This window comes from Heterodontus francisci, chromosome 25 (genome assembly GCF_036365525.1).
Source record: "Heterodontus francisci isolate sHetFra1 chromosome 25, sHetFra1.hap1, whole genome shotgun sequence".
Lineage (NCBI taxonomy): Eukaryota > Metazoa > Chordata > Chondrichthyes > Heterodontiformes > Heterodontidae > Heterodontus > Heterodontus francisci.
The window spans coordinates 43060385-43078384 of record NC_090395.1 but is presented as its reverse complement, the minus strand read 5'-3'; the positions used below and the strand labels follow the sequence as shown (position 1 = coordinate 43078384).

At 40.7% G+C, this 18000-nt stretch overlaps 1 protein-coding gene across 1 annotated transcript in view; it reads left to right on the top strand.

Annotated features, from left to right (window-relative positions):
- Nucleotides 1-1448: 1448 nt before the first annotated feature.
- LOC137384019 (immunoglobulin-like and fibronectin type III domain-containing protein 1) overlaps nt 1449-18000 on the top strand; it is a 61396-nt gene continuing 44844 nt past the window's right edge. The window contains exons 1-4 of the mRNA XM_068057586.1: nt 1449-1496; nt 6699-6755; nt 8063-8168; nt 16073-16195. Coding sequence (XP_067913687.1) covers nt 1449-1496; nt 6699-6755; nt 8063-8168; nt 16073-16195 — 334 coding nt within the window. The remainder of the gene's footprint in view (nt 1497-6698; nt 6756-8062; nt 8169-16072; nt 16196-18000) is intronic.

Below are 18000 nucleotides of genomic sequence, written 5' to 3'. Positions count from 1 at the left end.
TGATCTTCATTCCCCCCGCCAGCATTCCTGGCATCGGAGAGCCTTTAAAATCCAGCCCTATATCTCCATTCTTTCCCTGTCGCTGGGCCAAAAACCTGGAACTCCCTTCCTCACAACATTGTTGGTGTACCTACACCCCAAGGATAGCAGCGGTTCAAGAAGGTGGCTCACCACCACCTTCTCAAGGGCAATTAGGGATGGGCAACAAATGCTGGCCGAGCCAGTGACACTCGCATCCCGAAAATGAATTTTTAAAAAATTCCTCTTCTGATGTATTTGTAAAAATTCTGCTGCATAGTAATTTATTGCTTTTGGTTTAATAATTCTTGAATGTTATGATCTGTTTAAGGGAACGTACAGAAATATTTATATTTTTACTGTGCATTTGGCAGTTTTGGTTAATCCCTTTGTTTATATTTACATTGCATTCCCTTCAATCCCATATCTATTAGCCAGAGATCTAGGGTTAATTATATTGCCAATTTTCTTTTAATATAAATTTATTTTGGGTGTGCATTGATGCATAAAACAATGGTACAACTCAGGTGTCAATGTCCCAATTTGATACCTGAACGCTGTAAAGCTAAGTGAGGTTCCTTTTCGCAGATCTTCCACAAACCTACTTCGAGGTTTCACAAGTTATATCACAACTCTATAATGGTCCCAAGCCACATTACAAAAGTTTCCCAATGATCCACTAGACTGTCTGGGAATGTCTAAAATTTAATGTAGAATATTTTTTAGGAGGGTATTTTTTAGGGAGTAACGTGTATAGAAACACACGTGTTGCACCTCCTTGGAACTCAGTTTGGTGACTGCGGATCACCACCCTCAGATCAGCAGCTGCAGTATACCTATAGCCTGAGAGTATTGAGGGTGTGACAGACGGAAAGTAGTCACTATCCACCAATAGCTGGAGGAAACTTGATTACTCTTGCTTCATATCTCTGACAGATTTGTTGGCAAGGCCCATGGAACGTTGGTATTTACTGGGGACTGAAAAGCAGAACCCTCAGGGATAAAGCACATTCACCCATTCGGAACCAAGTTGCACACTTCACATGAAAACTTACGTGTGAGAGTATCAATGTCTAATGAAAACATTTGTGTCTTTCAAATGCTACCTTTGGCAGACTGAAGTAAAATAACTGTGAGTTTGGAAATAGCTTGGTATATTCTAATAATTTCATGTGGTATTTGTATTTCAGTTCCAAGGACATCATGAAAACTCCTTTAAGTAGCCTCTTTTAACAAATGATAGTTTTGGGTGATGGGTAAAATATTCTTTTCCAGAGCTGCACGTATAGCTGAGTTCATTATTGATGTTATTGTTGCTGTGGAACAATTTTTTAAGTTGAAGAAATATGAATTTATATGAGAATTAGGAGAACAGTCATAAATCAGTTAATTATTGCAACCGAAATTTAAAATGTTTTACATGTGCAAATATGATAAAATTGAGCATGCGACCAAAAGCTACAGTGAAAAATCAAAAGGTAAGCTGTTGTTGCTCATCTAATTTATTTTCATAAAATATGGTTTATAAAAGATTGGTTACACTGACGGTCAAGTTAAACTTTCTGCTTTGGGAGTAAATTGAACCCAAAATCGCTCCCCTCTTGAAAAGTGTTTTTTTTTTCCTTCAAGTTTTCACTCAAATTATTTATATATCACTAAACACTAAGTCTGCCGTGATCTGGTGCAGTGTTCCAGAATGCAATTTTTAAAAAAATATTTTGCTTTACAAGATATTCCTTGATACATATAAGGGTGGTAAATTGGTGCGGTTTGATTAAAGCGGTTTGAAAATGATTTATCACAAAAAAAGCAATTTCACCAGTGCTACTTCACCGCATGTGAGTAACCTGATTTTCAGCAACTAAAAATGACTTTTAAGAACTATACAGAACTATTTGCTAGTTATACTGGTGTACAGTAATCAGTTTCCTAGTAAAATTAAATTATGTTCACAATCATTTAAAATATGCCTATTAGTTCCTTGTGCCCAAAAGAACCAGCTTAATTTTTATAGCCTCCTTGAAGACTGGCACACAAGCACAATTAACAGAGCATAATTAATGGAAACTCCCAATGATTACTATTTCACCTTAGGGATGTGTCCAGTTTTGTGGGAAGAGTCTTCTTCTAGCACACTTTTTTAAAAAACTATTAGGAAAAAAAATTGCGTTAGGAACGACCTCAATTTGTGATAAATGTAATTTGCACTTAAAATTCTGCAATGCTTTTCACTGGTTTTGCTGACTTCGAGTGAATGGCTCCAAGAAGACAGTACAACTGAGTGGAAACTCCAGGCTGACATATCAGTCGTGCTAAATACAAGTGGCACAGAATGTATTTAAAAAGTAATTGCATCAATGCAAAGTAATTTTTGGCTCACGACTTTCTGAAAAGTGGTGGAAGAACTGTGGCCAGTTACTGACCAAATATGCAAGCTGAGCGAAGTTGTTGCGAGACCCTCTTCAGGAGACATTCTCACATTACTTCCAGCTTGACCAGCTGAAATATATCTCTGGTCTAATGTAGAATTACATTCTAAACGATGACTCAGTGAAACTGCTCGGAACGTGCAAAACTTTTGAAATGGTATGAAAAAGTGGGCATTCCCATCCGTTCATTTTTAAGATCAAAAATTAGCCACCTGATGAAAAAAGCTCTCCACACCCATTAAACATGTTTGTGCAGATCTCCACTGCTGCTGCACCTTGATAATGGTCAGACTGAGGTCAGTCTGCAATACACGTCCAGTGTGCTGATTGCGCATTGCAGCTAGTAAATACCAATCTTAGATCAGTATCTGCAGTATACATGTTTTATATTGTGCTCCAGTTAAGTGATCTACCAAAATCATTGGTTGTCAAAAGAAAAGATAAAGTGTGGTATTATGTAAAAAAAAATCTCAGGAAAAATTTTATTTTATATTTACAATAAAATGACAGTATGAAATTAAAATGAAACTACTCTTATACAGAGTAGACTCCAGTTGGGAAATAAATAATTAACTGATTAATATGGGGAAGGTTGAGGTTGAGATATCGACAGCTTCAAAATAAAATGACTTCACCATTAAAAACAGGATTTTGTAGAAATTATAATGAAGAAATATACCAGTGGCTCAGATTTTGCAGGCTAAATGATGGTGAAACTGTTAGCTTTCACCAACATTACTCCACTGAATCTGACAGAAACTTCTGGAGTCTACAATCGTGCAGTTAAACATGTAAATCCAGTAGTTGCTGTCAGTGTTTCTATGCTTCTCCATAGGCTGTGCTATTGCGTACCCAACCAGATTGCCATCAAATAGAAATCACTCAACGAATGAGAACTTGTCTTTTTATGCTGTTAGTCTCGCTGCAAAAACCTTTGTTGAATGAAGTGTTACTGCATTTTTAATGATGCATTAAGTTCATATTTATTGCTGAAAAGCCTCTTTGCCCCAGAAAAGTGTTTTTTTTATTTGTGGAATGTCAAATTTCTCCATTATAAAAAATCCACATGATATTTTGGCTTTTACCTTGATTCAATGTGTATGTCCCAATCATTTGTTATGCTGTCTGTGAAATTTCAGTAAAAGTGAAGGATAATCCGTGCATTTTACTTCCTGGTTTTCAGTCTGTGAGAATACTTCAATGTGATTGGCTGCTTACCCAGCTGTTGCTGGATGCCTGGCGATCCCCTTGGCTTGACAATAGATTCAAATTAACGTCGGGAAAGGGGAAGTCTGCACCACAAAGACTGGTGGATTTCCGTGGGCAGCTTTCCTTAAGATCAATAGCATGCCAGTGGAATACTTTCTTTTAACTATTACCTCATTAACTAATCCATTTACCAAAGTGAAGTAAAACATAAAAGCAAAATATTCAAGTAATAATGACTTGGGGAATTTTCCTGCAGTAAATGCACAATATAAATGTATGTTATTGAAAGATGACGATGGTGCTCTGGAGTTTTGTGTCTGTATGGGGCCATCTAGTGGATAAAAGTTGAGTTACAATTGAACCTTTTTCTATTGAACATACTGTAGGCCTCTATAGTTGAGATAATTGGAACCCTCCAGAAAGGCCGAGAGGGGGGTTTTGACGCTTGGGCAACTCTCAACCTCCATACATTTGCCCAGGCATGTGCCATGGAGAGGTGACTCCATAGTCGCCTCACAGCGACCGAAACAACACGGAAGGCAGCAGTTACGGGTTATAAGTCCAGAATATTGGCCTTTATAGCCACTCCAGGCGCTGCTCCACAAACCACTGACCACCTCCAGGCGCTTTCCTATTGTCTCTCGAGACAAGGAGGCCAAAGAAGAAGAAGAAGAAAATTTGGTTGTGAGTAAATATTTGAACATTCTCTGGGTTCTGGTACCAGGATATTGTTCTACTTTATACCAAAATATATAGAAATAAGATTATCCACATATTCCAAAATAAGATTGTATCAATAACAGGTGAACTGACCTTAAACAAGAAGGTAAGCAATCACTGTGTGTGCCTTTGAATTTACACCTCTGCTTGGGATCTCCGCTAATGTCACATTGACATAGAGCTTCAGAATGACTGGTTTGGTTAAAGAGCATCTGTTTTATAAATAGCTTGATATATTATGCTGCTATAGCACTCTAACAGTGTTGTATGGATAGATAGTTAGATATGGTCCAGTTTGTCTGCAGATTTATTACTTGCATAACATCAAAAGACTCCTACCCAGTCCAAGCAAAAGTTATGAAATCCATCAATTTCTAATAAGGTTCACAGCTTTAAATATTTAGCAGCCCCCAAGCTGCTGAATATTTTTTGAATGCAGAAATGATTCTAGTTGTATAAATAAGAATTGAAGCACAGCTCAAAATCTTTCAAGTATATAAGAAATGGGCATAAATAAAATCAACAGATCATTAAATGTTGTGATAATGTGTGCCGATAGTTTGCAGGACCTCAAATTGCTAATTGTTAAATATGCTAATTTAATATTCGTACTTTAAAGTTATTTCCTTAATGTATAGATTGTTTTTAATTTGGCATGTTTGTATTTGACACAGGTACGATGGACTGAATAATCACCTTCTGTACCATAAGATTCTATTCAATTTGGCCAACTTTGATCATTTATATTGCAAATAGCTGGAGCTAAAGGAATATTTAATGAATAGTCGAACAATTTATCAACAGTTTTTTTTTCTCAAAGATGCTTAATGAGTGTGCTGAAATTCACAATAACTTACAATTGACAAAAAAAACATAGAATTTAGATTTTAATTAATTGTCAATCACCTCACAAAACTCAAATATCATATAATATCTTAACAGGTTCATATTTTCTTAGGACATTTCATTTTGTTTTATTCCTTACTTGCAAATCAAAATAATAATGATTTTTTTTCTTTGTTCTTGGGATGCAGGTGTCACTGACAAGGCCAGAATTTATTTCCTATCCATAATTGTCCTTGAGAAGGTGGTGGTGAGCTGCTTTCTTGAACTGCTACAGTCCATTGTGGTGTAAGTATGCCCACAGTGCTGTTAGGGAGGGAGTGGCAGGATTTCGATCCAGTGACAGTGAAGGAACGGCAATGTAGTTCCAAGTCAAGATGGCATGTAACTTGGAGGGGAACTTGCATGTGGTGGTGTTCCCATATATCTGCTGCCCTTGTCCTTCTAGGTGGTAGAGTTCACAGGTTTGGAAGGTGTTGTCAAAGGAGCCTTGTCAAGTTGCTGCATTGCATCTTGTACATGGTACACACTGTTGCCACTGTGCCCCAGTGGTGAAGGGAGTGAATGTTTAAGGTGGTGGATGGGGTGCTGATCGAACAGGTGCTTTGTCTTGGATGGTATCAAGCTTCTTGAGAGTTGTTGGAGCTGCACTCATGGAGGCAAGTGAAGAGTATTTCATCACACTCCTAACACATGCAGTCAGGAGGTGAGTTAGTTGCCACAGAAGTCTCAGCTTCTGAGCTACTCTTGTAACCACAGTATTTATTTGGCTGGCCCAATTAAGTTTCTGATCAATGGTAACCCTCAGGAAGTTGATGGTGGGGGATTCAGCCATGGTAATGCTGCTGAATGTCAAGGGGAGATGGTTAGCTTCTCTCTTGTTGGAAATGGTCATTGCCTGGCACTTGTGTGGCATGAATGTTACTTGCCACTTTTTAACCCAAGCCTGAATATCATCCAGGTCATGCTGCAATGAGGCATAGATAGCTTCAGTATCTAAGGAATTGCGAAAGATCAATTTTGTTAGTACATTTCTTTTAAAAAATAAAATGGAGAACGGTTATATTTAGCTCCATTGAACGTTTTGGAGAAATATATCCTAATTTACTGGTGATACAAAGCCAGGTGAGAAAGTAAGCTGTGAGGAGGATGTAAAGTGGCTGCAAATGTGCTTAAACAGGTCAGGTTTTATGAACTAGTTGTCCAAGTCTGTCATTGTTTATCAATCATGCTTTTTATATGTCTTTTTTCAAAGTTTTAAATTTGTCATAGCATTTAAGAGGAAATTAAATAAACACTTAAAGAAGAAAATGGTGTGAGGAAGAAGCAGGTAAATAGGATTATATTAGCTAGGTCTGATGTTGAGCTGGAAAGTGAACAGAGTGATCTCCTTCTGTGCTCAAATTTAAATCTTTTAATCTGTGATTTTATGTGGATTAACATGAAGATTAACATAATGTTCCTGTGGTCATACTGCAGATACAAAGTAAACTTGTTATTTCAAATTTCAAATCTAAGAACACTTTTAATGACTGGGTAAGTGTTAATTACTGCAAATCTGACACTGAAAATTAACTAGTACAAGTGTGGAGTCTCATTCCTTCAATTTTTAATTATTGTTGGAGATTTTAAAAAATACATTTTTAAAAATTCTTTCTGTCCCTGTTTTCTCTCTCTCTTAATCCAATATTTCTTCCTCTCTCTTCACTTAGTTTTCTGTACCTAATTTGACATTGAATTCACTCAATCTAATTTTCACTTCCTTCTCGGTCCTTGCACTGTTAATTTCACAGTCCTTCAATCTGATTGATTAGGAAGGTAGACAGTTGCTTGCCCGGTTCACCCCTGATCCCAGAAGCTCTGTAGTGGACACTGCACCATTTCTGTCTCTCACTTCCAGCCACTTCTAGGGCAAAGTATCATTGCCTTAAATGGGCAAGGGCAATTTAATTAATGGCAGGCACTGTTTGTTGACCAGTCACAGGAACTTTGGGTTCTTAGTTTACATCACAAAAGTACTAATAAGCGCCCTGTCGTGATTTTAATCTTTCCAATTTGTTGGTATGTTAATTTAATCATAATTTGTTGTCATCAATTACTGATCAATCAGGATCAGCTACAACCAATATGCTGGGTATGTTGAGTTTCATCAGTGCTTAAGTTGGAGTCATAGAGTCATAGAGTTATACAGCACAGAAACAGCCCCTTTGGCCCATCGTGTCTGTGCCAGCCATCAAGCACCTATCTATTCTAATCCCATTTTCGAGCACTTGGCCTGTAGCTTTGTATGCTATGGCATTTCAACTGCTCATCTAAATGCTACTTAAATGTTGTGACGGTTCCTGCCTCTACCACCCCTTCAGGCAGTGCATTCCAGATTCCAACCACCCTCTATACAGCAAAAAATGTCCGTGACAAGTAGCGAGTACTGATCCAGGCCGGACAGGACTGCTGGCGTGTGCGAACAGCTTTTTCTTTTTTTTTTCCCTCGATGTTCACGACTTCTCAAACTACCCAAGTGTGTTAGCTTGGATCTACCCTTAGGAGTTTCTCTCAACTGCCTACTGTACTGAAGCCTCCCAAAGACTCTTATTTTATATTCTTTTCAGGGGTGGACCTGGATGGATTACTGATGAGGCTTATTGTCCTCTAAAGACTCACTTTGTTACAAAATGCCCAATAAAATGTTGAGTTCTTTATCTAAACCATGGGTAAAAGCCTGCCCTAGATGTTATCCACCTGCCATTAGCTTCTTCAGCTTTCACGCATACACTCTGTCCTTGATCAATCAGGCCTTAACATAATCTTTTCCTTATTTCATCTCATGTTCTTCTCCCAATCAGCTTCATCCTCCCAAGAAACAGTCCATCTCTGCCATCAAAGCTTACATGCAGAAGTTCCATTATTTGTATCTGTTCTATTATCAGTTATTTATGTCTAAAGTTGTTCGTAAGGCCTGTTAACGAGTTGTCCATAATGATCATTCAGTTCAGCTGTTCTTATTTCTCATCGGACTCTTGAAACATAGTGATTCACTAAAGTAACTTTGATTCTATTTCTACATACCAATTAACCTGTACATTCCATCAGGCATCTTAATTAGGCAAGTTTAAATGAAAATCCTAATACAGCTTTGTAGTATGGTTATTTGTTTTAAGTATCTATACACTTGCTCTCCCACTGTTGCAGAGGCCTCATCTGGATATGGCCCCTTTTCTAGCTAGCTACAGCTGTCATCACCTAAGAATAATCATTCTACTAGTTTGTTTCTAAAGAAACAAAACTTTAAACAGTTTCAAGTAAAACTTAAACTTGCAGCACTAAACTATTCTTTTACGATTTTGGCTGAAACAATCCAAATGTCATCACTTTTAGCATTAGTTAAATAAAATGGAACATTGCCACTCCCTTTCACAAAGGAGATAGATAACCAAAGTTTCTCAGTACCTTGGTCAGACATGCTTAGTTGTCATGGTGCAATGCTGAGTTCCAGGTAACCTTAACACTTTGTTGCTTTAATGGAGAGAATTCAACTGGTGTTGGCCTCTTTGGTGGTATAAATAGAAAATATTTCATTAGTAATGGAGTTCTGGCAGTTCCTTCACCAAGGCCCTGGATATCTGGAGGTGTGAGTGAATTATTTTTATGGTGTCCAGAGTGCCTTGCTCTATGGCAGCGAGGCCTGGACAACGTATGTCAGCCAAGAGCGACGTCTCAATTCATTCCATCTTCGCTGCCTCCGGAGAATACTTGGCATCAGGTGGCAGGACCATATCTCCAACACAGAAGTCCTCGAGGCAGCCAACATCCCCAGCTTATACACACTACTGAGTCAGCGGCGCTTGAGATGGCTTGGCCATGTGAGCCGCATGGAAGATGGCAGGATCCCCAAAGACACATTGTACAGCGAGCTCGCCACTGGTATCAGACCCACCGGCCGTCCATGTCTCCGCTTTAAAGACATCTGCAAACGCAACATGAAATCCTGTGACATTGATCACAAGTCGTGGGAGTCAGTTGCCAGCCTTCGCCAGAGCTGGCGGGCAGCCGTAAAGACGGGGCGAGTCGAAGAGACTTAGTAGTTGGCAGGAAAAAAGACAGAGACGCAAGGGGAGAGCCAACTGTGTAACAGCCCCGACAAACAAATTTCTCTGCAGCACCTGTGGAAGAGCCTGTCACTCTAAAATTGGCCTGTATAGCCACTCCAGGCGCTGCTTCACAAACCACTGACCACCTCCAGGCGCTTATCCATTGTCTCTCGAGATAAGGAGGCCAAAGAAGAAGAGTGAATTATGAACTTTAGCCTGGGGAAAGGAATGCTTTTATTAACAGTGTCAATTTCAAAATATTCGGTTTAGTCTATGGGCACGTGGCTCCTAAAACAAGTTGAAGGACTCTCTAAATAATTCTCAAGGTGTCGCACACTGCTAGTTATATTTCAGTATAATTGTGTGTATTTATATGTGTATTATGAGTTTGAATTTTCATATGTTTGAAACATCAGTGCTTTGGTTGGTGATATTACTCTTGGATATTGCCTGTTAATGTTAAGATCCTCATCATTATATATATTGCTTAAACATTAAGGTCACAGACACCAACTAGGAAGACAAGTCTGATGTAGGAACAGATCCATGAACAACTGCCTCCAGTGCATCACCTGGAATAACTAGGAAAGGGGAGGATTAAAAAAGGAGAAAGTTTACCCTCAGGCTAAATTTGCAAACATTTAATATATTATTGAGTCAGTGGTTTTGGTTGTACAGAAATGATTGGGGCAGAAGTGTAATGCACTCTCAGGCACCAAATAGTGCACTGTGGTGATAGTGGATACATTGAATTTATGATGGACATTAGTTACGTGAGATGGTGTGCATTTGACCCTTGTAAACTGAAAAAATGCTCTCACTTACTCCCCATTAATGCTACCTACATCTCTGGGAAGTCCACAAGGGAGATTAACAGTGCTTCGCATGACTGAGATTAGAAATTTTAGATCTCCATACATAGTGAGAAATTAATGCTGTAGTAAATGTATGTGCAATTAAGAAATCAATTGTATCTTCAATACAAACATAGTGACCTATTTTAAGTTAAACTCAATGAATAACACTTCAACTTTACGTTAGGAATAATTTCGAAAGAATGGCAAGTACAATATTAATCTGTATCACGTTTTTACAATTAACAGCTTTGACATCATAATCTTAAGTGGAGGGTAAGAAGCAAAAATGGACAAGAAAGTGATCAATCAGCCAGTAAAAAGCTCCACACCAGGTAATGCTTTTCAAGAGCATGGGCAGGATATCTGCTTTCTCCTAATGTTAAATAGGTTGAAGAATAAGGTTATAATGTTTTCAGGAAGTACAATGACCACCTTGTGCATTTTTAAGATGGGATTTTGCACCAGGCTGGACTTTAAGTGGTGGGACTACATATTGGAGACAATCTCCAATTCCTCATATTATGGTTGTCAGAACATAAGTAACTGATCTGATTACTGAACTACACTGCCATGTTTGCTGACATTTTACACCTGAAGCCACTTTGCATCAGAACATGTGCTAGTATAACTCTATCTTTATTATCAGACTTTCTTTCATAGACTATTACATGGGAAAACAGTACCTTTCAAACATCTGGGACTGAATTTTCGCCATGGAGGTGGGAAACAGGAGCCAGGTCTATTATTTAAGTCAGGAGCTCACCTCCAGTGGGAAACTGATTAAAGTTCAGATTTTCACAGGGATGAATACTTAATTGACATAGAGATGGGTTTCCTGTCCACTTAGAGCCAGTGGGATTGAAAATGGAGGTGAGTCAGATGAAGTGTGGGGCTAATTTAGACACCACACAACAGCTATCACTGAGGCTGCTGGTTGTCCAGAGGGAGAGATCTGCTGTTTATGCCAAAGCCTTCCACTGCACCAGAGGGAAGCGAGATGTCACAGGGGAGCCAGAGACCTGGCACTCAGGGCAGGGCAGAACCTTGCTTCATCGATACTGACCTGAATGTAACGCTGGAGGCAATGAGGGAGAGAAGGGAGGTTCTCTTCCTGGAGGATGGCAGGAAGAGGCCACCTCGTCGTGCAGCAGGGGCACCTCTTTTTCAGTGTCATCTACCTCCACCTCCAATTCCTCCTTCTCTCTTACCTCCTGCTGCTCCCCAGATGAGCTGTTTCCTTCCATGACCTCACCGTCCTCAAGATCCACACCTCTCTGGAGGCCCAAGTTATGGAGAGCACAGACCGAGACCCTTGCAGGAGGGTATTGGAGGGTACCACCCTACTGGCCTAGGCACCGGAATTGCATCTTCAGAAGCCTGATGGCCTGCTCAATGGTTGTCATAGTGAGCAGGCCTCTGTGCTTCTGTCTGGGGCTCCCATAGAGGGATCAGTAGCCAGCTCTCCATGGAATTTCACTTTCCCCTTGGATCCATCCATGGAATTTGGGGATTAGGGTGAAGATCTGAGGCCACCTGGACTGACAGAGGATGAAGGAGTCATGGCAACTGCGAGGAAAATGAACGCACACATGGAGGAAACTCTTGTTGCGGTTGCAGACCGGTTGGACATTGAAGGAGTGGAAGCCCTTCCTGTTAATGGATCTCACTAGCTGGTCTCTGGGTGTCTTGATGGCCACATGGATGCAATTGAAGATGCCCTGCAGCTGGGTGGAATCCATCGATGGAAGCGAAACCCAATGCCCATTGTACCTGCGAGACCTTGTCTATTGTTAAATGAATGTGCTGTCCAGCTCTGGCAAAGAGGACATCAGTAACCAATGAGATGCACTGATGTGCAGACGTTTTTGAGATGCCACTAAGGTCCACAACTGATCCTTGGCAGGAGACAGAAGTGAAGAAATTCAAGACCACAGTAACTTTGATGGCCACTGGCAGGGAATGGCTACCAGCGCAGCAAGGTGCGACATCTTTGATGATGAGGGCACATATGTCTGTGACCATCTACCTGTAGAGTTGCAGTCTCCTGCAGCGCTGGTTCTTGGTCATCTCCAGGTAGCTCTGTCTTCGACAGTCAATACTGCGTTGAGGGTTTGGCCTCCGTTTCCTTCCTACCCTCCACTCCTGTGCCCTCCTGATGCCCAGGGTTCTGCCCTTCCTGCATGGGGGATTGCCTTTCATCCCCACTGGCCGTAAAATCAGACTTTTGTGTCCCCATTGCCAGCTTTTTTTTGTTCTTTCATGCAATCTGGGCATTGCTGGCGAGGCCAGCATTTGTTGTCCATCCCTAATTTCCCTTGACAATTGAGTGGTTTGTTGGCCATTTCAGAGGTAAGTTAAGAGTCAACCACGTTGCTGTTGTTCTGGAGTCACATGTAGGCCAGATCAAGTAAGGACAGCAGATTTCCTCCCCTAAAGGACATTAGTGAACCAGATGGTTTTTTAAGACAATCGATAATAGTTTCATGGCTTTCAATTCCAAATTTTTATTAATTAATTGAATTTCCATTCCACCAGCTGTTATGGTGGGATTTGAACCCAGGTCCCCTAAGGCATACCTAGGCCTCTGGATTACTAGTTCAGTAACATTACCACTATTCCACCATCTCCCCAATTGTCCTTGGCAGCCTTTCTCCCTGCTCCTTTGCCCCCACAATGCCAGGGTGGAAGCAACCCCGTTCAAAGCCCGGGCACTGAGTGCCTACTCTCCCTGCCACCTGTGCAGCAGCAAAGGCACCTCCCCCATTACCAAGTGTCCAGCCCTCCTTTGCCCCGCTGACCCTCTTATGGGGCCGAGGTGATGACGTGGGGTAGCCCTGATTGGCTCCCCACTCTTTGCCTGCCTGCATTCAGCTGGTCAGTTTCTGAAAGTGCGGGTAAACTGTCCACCTCTTTAATCGGATGCATCGAGGAGCAGGGGAGGATGGAGTGGAGTGTCCAGGCTTTTGAATGGTTGATGTTAATGGTGAGGATGCATTTTGTTGGCTGCGGGGGTAGTGTGTGGATTAGATCAGTACAGTGTGAAGATATTTGGCAAGGGCCTAAAGGGAGGAATGAATGCTGTCAATGTTGTAGAGCTGTGGGGCAAATTGAGGGTACTGGCTGACACCTGACTCACTTTTGCTGCAAGGAAAAGAAATGATGTGAAGTTGGTGGTGACATTCTCAAAATAAGGGAGGCAAAAACATTTTGATTTCAGTGAAAACTTCAACTAAGTTATTCTGAATATACTTCCATGAAAGGAAGGCTGCTGATCCTTGAGGCTGCAAGCAAAGAATGTTTTATATCTGTGGCAATCATGGCGCTTGTGGCAGCGATGGCGGGTTCCACCAATGAAAGGCCACCCCCGTCGCAAGATTCCACATGTTCCCCGTGCCCGTTGCCGCATGGCTAATTTAAGTACAAAATTGCGTGAGAAACGGGATTTGCAGCAGGAGCGGAAGTTACGACAATTTCCGGTCCCGCCATCGAGAACGCCGTGGCAATGATAAGATTCCACCCGTATCTTTCTAGTTTTTCCACATCATTTACCATTTTCTGAACGTAGAAAGTCACCTTTCAGTTGCCCCCTTTCAAGATTGAAAAGCCAAAGTTTCAGCTGTCAATTTTCATCAGTGAGTCCTGTATTGTGAGGGTTCAGTATCATGGCTCCTCCCTGAACTAACACCAGTGTTTGTATGTCAGTGTCCCCAGTGCTTCCCAGACATTAGTGGGCCCAAGAAAGAATTCGAGGGAGATCCACAAAGTCTGCTGATTTAGTAGCACCTTTACTGCTGTTGCCATATTGTTATGAGAATGCTTCTTTTTTAAAAAAAAAATGTTTTAAGGACTCATTTAAATTGTGGAAATGGATTCATTTGGAAGTCTGAAGAAATGCTGGACTGGGTTTTCACTGAGGTCATTGAAAGGACACTTGACTGTGAAAACAATTACTCGAAGAATCAAGGAGTGCTAAAAACAGCCTGTACTGGAGATCACCTGCCTTAAGACAAATAAACAACAGGAACCTTGGACTAAGTGGAGATGTTTGCAGAGAAGACACATGTCAAGGTTTATGGAGGACAGGAGTTTAACTTTCTGTTTGGGGTTTGGATATTGTTTCCAGTTCAGTTGGGATGTGAACTGTTTTGAAGACACATGAAGATCAGCCTGCCAAGGAAAAAACATCCAATTCATCTCTTTCCTCCTGTAGCTGAAAAAACCCTGTGTATTCACTGTGACAACCAAACCCTTGATGCCACATTTCTCCTGAGAAGCTGGAAAAAACCTGCCAGATTAATTCTCAATGCCGCCTGAAAAGAACTGCTCCAGAAAAGATCCCAGTGACCCGTCTATATGTATTTGGACGTCAGGCCAAAAGGGACAACTGACATTTTTCCATATCATTTTTTTCTCTACAAAAATTAGCAAGTATTTGGCCAAAATATTTTTTTTACATTTAAAAAAAAAATTTTTTGTAACAAAGCTCTGCAGAGAGAATGTCTTTATTTTTTCAGTGCAGGTGTGAGTTTGATTGTGAGGTTAAAAAGGGAACTTTCATATTTCAATCTGTGTGTTAATGCTTTGCTTCATTCTGGTTAAGTCTTGTTTTATATGTTATGCAGACACCCACCTGCCAAGAATGAGGCATATTAATTTTGTCATATGAACATTGATTTTAAACTGTCGCTGGAGTGAAGAGATGACTTGTTTAAAGAGATCACCAGATCTTAGACTGGAGTATATTTGCATATTAAGTGATGGTGCTTGTGGAAAACTACTCCCTGGGCCAATTAACCCCGATGCATTTTGATCACCAGACATTGAAGGTGTAAGGAAGCGCATTCCAGGGACAACTAAGATGATACAATCCACAAAAGACAGGACAGGTTAAACCAGCTGGTCACATGACTAACCAGCTAATCCAGGCTTTTGAATGAGACACAGGACAGTTTTGAATTGAGACTAAATTTTGCAACTGAAGCTGCAACAAGGAAGCCTCTCTCTTGGCTGTCTCTCTCTTGCTTTCTCCCAAGCCACCGGACCCATGGAAGACACGTAAACCTCAAGAGAGAAAAGACTCCAACATCAAAACAAGTTGAAGCGTTCACTGGTCCCCAACGAATTGCAGGACTTACCGGCAACCAAAGACTCCACATTGAACTTAAAGGACTGTAGTTCTAACCCAGCGATTACCTCAAACTTTTCCCCTTTATTCTTTTCTACTTTTTCTGTCTCTATCTGCGTGTGTGTTTATTGCGTATGCATGCTAGCGTAGTCGCGTCGCATATTCATAATGGTTAACTGGATTCAAGTTTAAGATTAATAAACTGCCACCTTTCTTGTTTAAATCTAAGGAAACCTGTCTGATTTCTTACAATTGGAGCAGTGAACAAGGATTCACTGAGGTGGAGCTAAAAACAGTGTTTCTAAAATTAAACCCTGTCACCATTAAATGAGGCAAAGGCTGAGATAGAACCCCTAGACCCCTTCTCACCTGGTTATAACATATAATAAGCTGATAATTTTGTTATTTATTAAAGAAACCTGGTTGGTGTATTTTATTCTGGGATAAAGAGTAGAGTATATGATTGACTGCATTGGTAACTGGGTAAACATTTAAATATAAGTGTTGACCTGTGGAGAAGTGGAACTAGAAAAGACAATGCACTCCTCCCACCTCAGTCGTAACAACATATTAATGAAAAGTGGCGTCTCCAATCAACATTTTCTTTTTGGATATTCAACAGTACCATTTGGAAATTAGGACACTTGTGCATCAATATTTGCGAGGGGTTCCTGATAATTTGAAAACCACTGTTCAAAGTCTTTTACTGAGACAAAAACTGTAGGGTTTGAGTTTGTCTTCCACTTTAGCAAAACTATTTTTGCTTTTATTAAAACACTCTAGGTGGCAAAAATAAGAAGTCATCAATTCCAGGCGTTACAATAATAGAGTTCACAGAAAACATCCCACAAGGCTGCAGCGGACCTGATATTGAACGCAGACCAATCCCGCAGACCATGCAAGAGGGTAAGGAATTAAAAAGACATCTTCTATGTCAACTGTACTTATATTCAAATGTAATCTTCAGAAAATCTTGCCCAAAATCTCTACTTACCTTAGAGTGCATTCACACTCCCAATTTGGCAGTGATACAATGTGATTTGGAGGTTATAACGATTGCTAAACTGTGACTATAAATCTGAATATCTGGGCATGACCTGACTCCAGAGAGAAGTAGAATGAGACGTCTCTGAGGAGGTAATCTCATCCCACCTTTATTTGATGCTATACAGGATATGACATACTATAGAGAAAAGTTGGGATTGTTCTCCTTAGAGAAAAAAGAGATTATGGGGAGATTTAATAGAGGTTTTCAGTTTTCTGAGGTGTTCAAAGTTATGAAGGATTTTGAAAGAGTTACTGAGAAGAAACTGGCAGGAACGTTAGTAACTTGAGGACACAGATTTAAGATAATTAACAGAAGACTGAATGGGGAGATGAGGGAACTTTTTTTTATGTAGTGGGTAGTTATGATCTGGGTGCCTTACCAAAAAGGTTGGTGGAAGCAGATAGTAGTAACTTTCAAAAGATAACTTGGCATATATGAAGGGAAAAATTTACAGGGCTATATGGAAAGAGCAGAGGGGTGAGACTAATTGAATAACTTTTTAAAGAGCTGACACAGGCACACTGGGTAAAATGACCTCCTTCCATGCTGTAAATTCCATGGGCGGAACTTTCTTGCACCCAGGACGACAGACTTGGAAGCAGGTGGGCCAGAAAAATGGCAGGGAACGTGTTGGTATGGAAACCTGACATGTTCCGCCACTGTTGAAATTTCTTGGAGGCGGCTGGGCTGCCAGGTGGAGACCACGCTTATCGGTGGCGGGCAGGCAATTGAGACTGTTAAAGAACAAATTAATGGGTATTTTCCAGAGATTTTCCAATTTTTTTTCAGGGGTGCACATGAAGAACGGAGCTTCAGAGCCTCACCCAGCTCTATGGAGCAGGAGCTCAGCAGCAGATCAGGGTTGGCTGCAGTTGGCAGTCATTGCAAAGAGCAGCCTTGTAGTATAGGGAGAGCGTGAGTGAATAAAGCGCAGGATTGACGAGTTGAAGGCTGGGCAAACATAGCAAACACATCGGAGGCATAAAGATTGACGGGTCTTTCCGAGCTGTGTCTATATGTGTGCAGAGTAAGGGGAATGAGAGGCCTTAAGAGGCGAGTGCTGCAAGTTACAATGGGTCTCATGTCCTCCAGCAGCTTCATTGCACTACTGCCACCTTGTCTGGCTTCCCTATCAGTCCCCGTTATTGGCCAACTTTCATACCTGCTGGCATTTACTTGGACAGCCCTGATAAAATTCCCTTTCATCTTCCGCCGTCTGCCCGTGCGGCCATGCCACCCTCTTTGCATCCCAACATCAGGAGTTCCTTACTAGCCACAAAATTCCACCCTATGATTCAAACCTGGATTGCAAAGTGGTCAGGAGGTCTATCACTAGACACTTTCATAAGTTGACCTCGTGGTTCCTACAAAGTACCTGTACTGTCTAGTTAAACAATAGTGCTACCAGGCACTATAATAATGGGACGTCTTGATAAATGTACTGCGTACTGTGATCTCACATACGGTACCATATTAGTTCCTCTATCTTCCAGAAGGGGGAATATAAAGAAGGTAAAGCCAGTTATAAATTAACAGGCCGACTTATTTTTACATGTAATATATGAATGTACTCCCCGGCATTAAAAAGGGGCTGATAAATTCATTATTTACACATTGTAATGAAACATTTTATGTGGTTTCGAAATGGTTTCATTAATATTTT